The 9,581-nt window shown below is 33.6% G+C and overlaps 1 protein-coding gene across 2 annotated transcripts; it reads right to left on the reverse strand.

The window, feature by feature from the left end:
• Positions 1 to 2,044: 2,044 nt before the first annotated feature.
• LOC147390155 (EH domain-containing protein 1) lies at positions 2,045 to 9,184 on the reverse strand. 2 transcript variants are annotated; one of them, XM_086458928.1, is made up of 16 exons: positions 8,908 to 9,184; positions 8,737 to 8,816; positions 7,330 to 7,398; positions 7,186 to 7,243; positions 6,994 to 7,049; positions 6,856 to 6,898; positions 6,704 to 6,762; positions 5,796 to 5,909; positions 5,499 to 5,601; positions 5,335 to 5,384; positions 4,317 to 4,445; positions 3,968 to 4,219; positions 3,298 to 3,377; positions 2,766 to 2,892; positions 2,458 to 2,601; positions 2,045 to 2,358 (listed from the first exon to the last, which is right to left on the reverse strand). In XM_086458928.1, the coding sequence occupies exons 1-16, from the start codon at positions 8,990 to 8,992 to the stop codon at positions 2,173 to 2,175; spliced, it is 1,635 nt and encodes a 544-aa protein (XP_086315054.1). In that variant the 5' UTR covers positions 8,993 to 9,184; the 3' UTR covers positions 2,045 to 2,172. The 2 variants fall into 2 exon arrangements, with proteins under 2 accessions (XP_086315054.1, XP_086315053.1); XM_086458927.1 differs by having other exon boundaries at positions 6,704 to 6,765.
• Between the last annotated feature and the right edge of the window lie 397 nt (positions 9,185 to 9,581).

Here is a 9,581-nt window from a genome sequence, read left to right on the forward strand (position 1 = left end):
CAATAAAGTAAATGTACTCAATTAATTATTTTTTAATTGTTTTTCATGGGCATCAATGAAGTATTTTGTTAAGCATTCCATCTCTTACAAAAGAATATACTAATAAACTAATAAAGATTTTACAAATTGAAGATTTTTCCAAGAATCAAAATAATATATATATATATATATATATATTAGAGAAAACAACAAAATAAAGGAATAAACCATGGCATGATTCATTGTTTTGTTGTAGCGAGTTGGAATTCTGTGTGGCTGTCTAAAACAAAAATGCATCTTAGTGGATCCTAGGGCTGTCAATGGATCAGGTCCAATCAATCTAATAAGGATTTTATTGGATCTCAACGTTAGTATCCAAATCAAATTTCATATAAAAAAATCTAATAAACTTCATTATACTTAAACAAAATATATTATATAATTTAGGTACTTTAGTAATTTGTACATTTTATTGGATCGAATCAGGACATTATTGATCCAGAACCAATCCAATGAGTGATCAACTTGGGTTAGCATCAAAACCCAAATATCAATCCAGATCCAAAATTATTGGATTGGATTTCAGGTCTGATCTGATCCATTTTAATTTGATTATTTGTAAAAGGTTTTATTTAGCATTTTTGGTTTGTTCTTATTGGATGGATATGTACGACTTTAAAATGAAACATGAGTAGAAAAATACTTTTCCTCTAGATAATGCAACTTTCATATGTATATTTTCTCATTTTTCCACCAAAAAAGATTTCTAAGGAAAACAATTTGCCCACATCTTATTATATATTTTTCTACATGCAATCAAAATTGTGAAATTTGTTTTTCCGATAATATTTCTATCGAAAACTTATATTCCCTTGAAAATGAATTAAAGACCCTTAAATGTAACAGATACCAGTCCACCAAAACAAGTAACTGTCAAAGAAGTATATATATCTTCAATGTGATGTACGTGACTGCGCCACACACTCATACCCAACCAATTACCTACACAAACATAGATTGACAGCCCTGCCTCGGCCTCCAATTTTGGACAGAGTGGAATAGAGAGGAAGGGTGTCAATGGGTAGATTCCTAAAAACTTAGAATCATAATCATTATATTTATTTCAATTTCAATTCTTATCGAGTCCAGATCTGATTCAAAAATAAATGGAACCGAAATCGAAATCACCAAAAAAACACGGGTACCCATTGATTCTGGTTTTCAAGAATAGAATGAGAAAAATAAGTAGTTTTAAATCCCTTTATAATTTTTTTTCTTTTCCAAAAATTAATATATTATCCACAAAATTATTAATTTAGTTATAATTTGTTATACAAAAGATATAAGTTAATGATTTATTTCAAAAATAAAATTTATCTTATTTAAAAATAATAAATTTTTTGAAGAGAGCTCATTTTAAGCTCCAATTGATAAATCATATGAAAATTGAATAACTTTATATAAAATGCATTAATTTTGAAATAAAAGATTACCTTAAATCATCTATAATACACAAAGAATTGAAAAAATAAATAGGTTCCAGGTACACGTCAGATAGAACTCAATGATTTCGGTTCCTCTTGGGTCTGATTCCATTTTAGACTCAGCTCTATTCGGTTGCAATCGGTTTCGGTTAAATGGGTACCTATTGACATCCCTTATAACCAGATTCACTTAAGAGGGGAAACCAAAATGAAGACCAAAGCAATAAATTTAAGAGAGAAAAAGTTGGAAATTGTATAAGTAAGAAAACTTAAAAACAAGGATTAGCTCATTATAATATATGATCTGATAAGATTGTTTGTTTGGGTTGCCATTTCTGCGCAAGATAAAGATATTATTTGCATGAATAGAAAATATATTTTCTTGTTGCAAAAATAGCAATCCATTCTTGGTGCAATGCTCATGGGGTAGATATGCCGGATTCTTTCTCACAAGGGAAAAAACACATGTAACTTTATACAACTATCATCCCCAACTTAAAACTACTTAAGTTTCCCCATCTGATCCTCCATGTCCAACTTTAAATGCTTACCAGAGAAGAATCCAAAACCATCCTAGGATAATCGCCAAACCCAAACAAAATATATTATAAAGACAAAAAAATAGAACACTAGTAAGACTCCAACAAATGTACCTTAGGCCTTGCCCCTTTTTACTCATGAGTGGTGAGCGGTCAAGCTGTAACTTGCATCACTCATACGGGTTTTTGAAGCTCTTCAGGAGCTCTGGGATGTCATAGCCTAACATATCATCAACGGCTTGTATCATCTTCGGCTTTAATTTCTCAAACTTATCAATGCTGTAACCGCTCAGGACCTCTCTGAAGTGCTCGACATTTGGGAAATCCCCAGCTGGTAGATGGAACTCCCTCTGGACCTGTTGGTAAAGATGCAAACAAAATAAACACCTCAACAGAAGAAAAGAAAAAAAAAAAATTTAAAGTGACGCATGGCGATAATGGAGGGATTTTGGTACCTTTGCAAATTCATCCTCTAGATTATCAACGAGTCTCTGTTGAGCCTTAGCTTTGCCCATCATTGCAGGCATCTCCTTTCTAAGGTGGCTGATTATGTAGGCATGAATCTTAGCAGCTCTAGCCCGCTTCACAAATTCATTGATCTGCATTTGGAAAATATCACTTTGAATTGTACATAAACTAAAGAACGTGACAGATTATAAAATAATAATAAAAAAGTACAAACAGTCCCATAGACTGGAAGTTTACACTGCTAAATTTATAACTAAGAAAACTAAAATGTCAGAATAAGAAAAGGTGAGCATACTCGGCGATCACAAGACTTCTTTGGAATGTCTTTCAAATCAGAAAGGAGGTCATCTTGTTCTCTCTCAAAAAGCTCTTTTCCAATTGGACCTACGACTGCCTCATTCACGGGTTTGTCATTAAATGACCTGTCAAAAGCAGAAATCAAAATGTTACCATCCAAATAACTAGAACCACATCCCATTTTGGAGTGGGTTCAACAAGCTGAAATATAGAATTCTTCCAAGTAATCTCAATTCAGGAAATATAGGAAGGCATTGAAAAATCCGTCATCTCTACAAAGTATGAGATACAAAAGAATAATTCCATGCTTCTAATTAAGTCAAATTATGGATTGTGGCACATTGCCAATTAACAAAGGTGTCAACTTCACTCCATCCAGTAAATACATCATGATTACTTTACTTTAGCAAATGTCATAAATAAACTATTTTGATATTTTCACAAGGAAGCTCCGGGACAGGATTGAAAATCCCTAGCCCTAAGAACATAGTAAAAAACCAAAAGCAATACAAAGAGAATAGAGAGCATACCCAATGTAAACACGCATAACCTCAGGAGTATTCAGAACTTTCCCAAGTGACCACATCAATGCCCCATAAACTCTCATCAGCTGCAATGCAATTCCAACCGGTAAACAGGTCAAAATGTGTCTGATGAACACTACCGGTAGAAATCAAAATTAATACAGAGGAACAACAAGAATAGTACAGGTGCAACTTGGTTCTGTTTGGTTCAGTTTGTGGACAAATCAGAACCGAACCAGCATAGGTCAGTTCCACTAAATAAGAACCAGAACCAAACCAAACCAAACTGATCTAAGGTCGGTTTGGTTCAATTCTGTTCCATGGGTTGCTAATATTTTATAAACCTATTTGGAAGCAAATTATTTTTAATAGGAGAAAAACAAAAAAATAATGAACATGAAATTTCATATAATAAATCATTAATCTATCCATAAAAATCATAAATTTGTCCATAGAAAAGTCCTTAATTTATGTCTTAAATCCTCAAAAGGTAGTGAGTCATTAAGAGTTTGGTTTGGTTCTATACAAGCCTTGAACCAAGAACCAAATCAAATTGATCGGTTCTCCAATTTTAAACCAGAACCAAACCAATCCAAAGCCATCAGTTTGGTCCAGTACTCGATTTGAACCGGACCAAACTACACCTCTAGAGAATAAAATGGATAAGAATTCTCACTTGTTGTGTATCAACTTGATCTGCTTTATTCAGAACCACACGTATCTTGTCATCATGACCACGCAGAGATCCAATCACACGCTTGAACTCATCACTGATATCCAGCTTATGAGGATCAAACAGAAGAAGAATGAGGTCACACTTTGCGGCAAACCAAGATGTAACTCCAGTAAAATCATAGCTCCTTTGTGTTCGTTGCTTTTCTCCAGATAGAACTCCAGGTGTATCCACAAAAGCAATGTGCTCTAGCAGCTTCAGACATAAAAAATAACAGTGAGTATCTAAGTGATTCTCTGAAAAAAAAAAATCAAAAGGACTTTTATCGTAGAAGTCTAAATTTGGAACTTACCGAATGTGGCATTTGGGAGCACTCGAATTTAGATAAAAACGCAGTTCCAAATGTTGTGAGGCCACTGAATGGCATGTCTGCTTGAACGGCAATTGTATTCCCAGGAATACTCCTTTCATCAGGTCCTGACTGTTAAAGAACGTAAAATTGGTTGACGTTAAAATGGTAAATAATTTGGACAAATGCATTATACCTTGGACTATTAAGTGACTGAATAAAAAGCATTAAAAAAATTAACATGCCATTTTATCATAATTTAACAAATCTTCAAGTTAAAAAATTGAAAAGAAAAGAAATCACACACAAAAACAAACAAAACAATTTTATTTTTTATTTTTTATTTATTTTTTAAAAAGGAAAATAAACAAATAACAAAAGTCAAATGCACAAGCTGCATTTGTTGAGTTTTCAATAGTTCAACATATTTGCATTACAATATAACCATAGCATGGAAAACTAGTCGAACAAATAACTGCCCACAAATTTTAAGCATGGATGTAAGAATAAACGTACAAAGCTGCTATCCTCCTTGAAAGAAATAACAAGCATCTTCATGGAAATGGAATGGTATAAAACAAAATAAAAAACTCGGTAAAATATTCCAATCAATCGTTAACTATTTTTTGTTTGTTTTGTGTTTCATTATTCTCATTTGATCAGTGGCTTGTTTTCAAACCTCCATGCTTGCTTTCAGCTTGTTTGTGATTACTTTATGACACAATACTGTTACAAAGTTATTCTGAATGAGATAATGGTTAGGGTTCTATCTTTATTCTGATACATTGACTGCATTCAGTTACTTAATGAGGTTGGCTTGCTTTTTTAGAATGATGATCATAATATGGCAAACAGGAGGAAAAAAAAACATAACATAATCGTCATAAGTTGCATCAAAATAGCAATATCAAATAAAGTCTTAATCATAAAAAATAGTTCTTGAATCTTGATAATAATATTCCACTTAAACTTGATTAGGTTTCAGGAATAGGAATAAAACATGAAAATAGCTTTGAAATACCATAACAACAACAAATCTGTCTGTTGTAGGCTCCGGTCCAATGTGGGCTCCTGCTCAAAAAGAAGGAAATGATGAGTAAAACAATGTGAATTGTTATCTCATCTCAGATAAGAAATTCAAGGAAGAAAAAAAGAAGAAAAAGAAATAGGATAGTTTTAACTTACCCGGATAACTACTTCTGAGCAAATGTTTTATAAATGTTGTTTTTCCAGTGGAGTATTGGCCAAGAAGCATGACCATGGGCCTAGCATCAAAATCACTGTTTGTCTGCAAAAAAGAACAGATCAAAAGCACTTAACATAAGTTGATGGAAGCTTTGATATCTGGAATCTACAATGTGCCAGCAAGAACATCTATCCTTTTTCCCAAACCACAGACATGGTATTTCCTAGAAAAGAACGAAATTAACCAAATAGCCTAATTGGGATATTTTCTCAAGATGAAATGTACGGTATACTTACCAGTAAAGGAGATGCAAAATCATTATAACGGTATGCAACTTCCAATGGCTTTAGCTTTTCAATGTACAACCTCTTCAAGCCATCAATTATTGATGTAACAGAGCTTAGAGGTACCTGAACACAAAAAGGTAAGAAGTCAAAAAACATCATCAAGAAATCAGGATAAGAGTAGGCATAATTCCTTTTAAATGTTTTAACATTTTTTATTATGAGACATGCATTAAGGCAAATCATGAGAGGATAGTTTGGTATATGGTGATTTTGAGTTGTCAAAGTAACTTTGCAGTAATAAGAGGTATTTCCCTTGGGGTTGTTCCTGTCCTTTTTTTCTTTTTTTCTTTTTTTTATAGCTCACTTTGAGTTGTCTATTGGACATGTCATTTTTCCTGTTCTTTTCATTCTTTCTTTTTCTTTTTTAGAGTGCTTGCTGACTGAGAAGATCATGGCTAATGTTGTCCCATTTGCAGAGTAAAAGAATAAATATGTAATGTTATGGAGAGACTTTTTTCCAAAATTATACTGGAGAACAAAATCCCCCTTTCTAGTTGCAAGTGGGTCCACATGAGTAATACAGTTAAATAAAATTTTCTCCTAAATGCGCTTGACTCTATAAATTGAAGCATGTGGAAAACTCTAAACCAATTGCAGAACAGCAATTCACTCCAGTAAAATCAACTCAATGAGGCTTACAAAACAAGGAGGATGAGTGTTACGCATAAAATCAATTAATATTACACAAAAAGTAGAAATGTATTAGCAAAAGAGATCTGTCATCGAAGAATGCAAATGATACCAAAAGAAGAAGAAGAAGAAGAGATAACTAGGTAGAAGAATGTCGAGTGTCCATCTGGAGACAAAAAAGTGTTTATAACATAATGAAAATGCAATGACAAAACCACGAAAGTTACCTTCTTTGCAGATTTGGTTGTAAACCAATGAGCTGAGGGTGATGGTTGGGGCTGAGTAGCTACTGTAACAAAAACTTAGTAACTAATTTAGAACTAAAGAACGAACAAGAAAAATGGTCCTCATACTAGTAAACTGTGTGAACTTTTCTTACCATTTAATTCAGGCTCAACTTTTTTGGGTGAACGCCTATTCTTCTGAAGAGGAATCAGCCAATAAAAAAGTTAGAAAACTGAAAACCCATACAAACATAAGTCCTATTACATCAAGAGAAACAAAATCAGATACTTACTGCTATTAATACATCCAAACCTTCCATCACTGGAGGTTTTAAATTTTCTAGGTCAACTGCAGTAGAAAAAGAAATGGATTAATCCAGCTAACTAATTCCAATGAACAGTCCTGGTTAGGTCTTCACAATAGTCAATGATTTGAATTAAACATTCCCAGTCAAAATTTAAGAAAAAGTGAAATGACTGCTTACCTGCAGAACTAAGGATACCTTCTGTTATTTCATGCCCAGCTTGTGCCATAGAAATTAGCTGTCATTAGAAAAAAAAAATGGTAAGAATTGGGTTTGAAAATGAAAACTAAAAGAATATATATATAAAGAGATGAAAGAACACACCTGCATTGCAGTAATGAACTCTTTGAAACCAAGAAAACCCTGTCGCTTGGAATCTGCAATAGCCCACACCTTTGAAACCCAAAAATTGCCAACTTAGTATGAAACACTTAGAAAGAAAGCATGACATGAACTGAAAGATAAAACTTTAGCTCACTCAGGACACTTGAGGAGAAAAAAAAGACCGCATACATGTATCGTCTACATGATCAGAAAACAAAGCCACACATTTATGTCGCTAAGAAACTCAAATGCAAAGCACATGTACCAATACAAAAGAGACACGAGAGGTAAGATATATTAATATTAAATGACCAGCGTAAGCTTATTTTTTTGATACCCAACAAAACAAAACATAACCATCAAATAAACTGAAATTTTACCACAAAATCACTTTTTTTAACTTTCAAAAGAAGGTCATGTTACATAGCTCTCATTTTGTACAGAAAGAGCAACAGATATAGATGGCCTAAGAGTCAGGCTAAACCATAGTTTGCTGAAAGTCTAGAAAAGCTAAGACCATCTAAGTGATATGTTTATACAAACTAAATCGAAAAATGGAAAAAAAAAAAAAAAAAAAGGCTTGTCTGCCTGAAGAACAACATGCACTTGAGCTTCAAGAAAATTCATGCCGAATATTCTACTCATGAGTACAATGTTCCTTATGTGTCGGTGTGCAGATGCGTGTGCCCATGTTGCTCGAGCATTCGATGTGCCAACCCATCGGCTCATTCAACAATGAGAAGCACGTTCCTTACTAATTTGGTAAGATTTTAAATCTTACGAAGGGACGTTGAGCTCAAATGGATTACCAAATTGGCAATCCAACACCACAGCCTTCTAGACTTCGTGGAAAAACACAGATTAAAACATTCAAAAAATAATAATTTTTTTTGGGCTTGATCCAAGGTTTTGAAAATGGATGGCTAATGAACTCCCACCGAACTCTCAAATTTAAAATTACAGTTTAACTGTGAAAATTAATCTTTTTAATGGTCTTTTTTTAAGTTCATAGAATTTTTTCCTCTATATCCCTGTAGCATCGGATCATGTTTTTGGATGCCTCAAGGTGAGCTCAATGACCCTTAGTATGATTTCAAATCTTACTAAGTTAATAAGGCTAGACTTACTCTTCAACAATTGGGCAATATGAATATAGAATACTTGAAAAATATAACCTAGGTTTCCTGAATTAATACAATAACCACTATTCAAGTGTCAACTAAGCAAATTCTTCCCTAAACCCTAATTAAGCCATTATCGACCAATCCATTTTTCGATGAAGCATAAAACATCGAGCATGTAAGCTAACAATCTTCAGGTCCATAAACACTCTAATCCTGCAAGAAATCAAGCAAACAAACAATGAAAACAGATGTCGTAAGTCAATCGAATGTAGAAAGTAGAAACCTGTTTGAGTTCAGGGCGAGATAAACTTGACATGGCGAAGAACTTGATCGCATCGTTTCCTGTAATGCGACCATCCGAATCTGAAGAAATAAAATGAAGTTTTTTTCAAAGATCTACTAAAGGAGCTGAAATCATCTAAAGAAAGGTAGAGAGAAGATCTGAAAAATAAACCTGAATCTGCGCAGTTAAACCATTCTTGATAGATCTTCTGATGCTCTTTCGAACACGAACTGATCGGGGCTGAAGAGATCTCCATAAGGATCCAGAGATAGAGAGAGAGAGAGAGAGGGTTTGATCGAAGAAGCGGTTCTGTTTCAGATTTGAAATTTCGAAATTCGGGTTCAGAGAGAGAGAAATGAAAATAAGGTTTTGGCTAACAGTTTTCGCGCTTTTGAGATCAGTTGTCGGGGGCCAAAGAGACGAACGGTGTAAATTTACGCAATTACCATGATGCCCTTCTTCGACTGAATGTAAGTAATATCGTGAAATCGATGTCGATGTCATCAATTTTCAGTTTTTTATTTTTATTTTTAAAGAGTATTATTAGAATAAGAATAACGATGAATGGGCGGTTTCAGTACGAAACTGACGTGGCAAGAGCATAAAATCACACATCTTTTTCTTATGTATCCTAATTAAAAAGATCTAATATTTTGTACTCTTGCCGTGTCAGCCACGTACCCAATCGCATACCAAAACCGCATCCATTTATCACGACTCTTATAATAATGTTGTAGTTATTCAATGAAAAACATTTATGATTCCTACACACTTTTCTATCATAAAAGTGCAATGTGAGGTACAATCTTGAGGTTTGTCTAGCATGTCTTGTAATACTAATCTAT

The sequence above is a fragment of the Akebia trifoliata genome, chromosome 11 (genome assembly GCF_017979445.1).
Source record: "Akebia trifoliata isolate Shusen 1 chromosome 11, ASM1797944v1, whole genome shotgun sequence".
In the NCBI taxonomy this organism is placed as follows: domain Eukaryota; kingdom Viridiplantae; phylum Streptophyta; class Magnoliopsida; order Ranunculales; family Lardizabalaceae; genus Akebia; species Akebia trifoliata.

Bases quoted from the DNA above. Each gene is read 5' to 3' on its own strand.
- LOC147390155 (XM_086458927.1), bottom strand. From the start codon at position 8,992: ATGGAGATCTCTTCAGCCCCGATCAGTTCGTGTTCGAAAGAGCATCAG. The intron at 6,899-6,993 runs GTAAGTATCTGA...ATTCCTCTTCAG, and splicing joins GTTTGGATGTATTAATAGCA to AAGAATAGGCGTTCACCCAA. The intron at 5,910-6,703 runs GTAACTTTCGTG...TTTTGTGTTCAG, and splicing joins CAACCAAATCTGCAAAGAAG to GTACCTCTAAGCTCTGTTAC.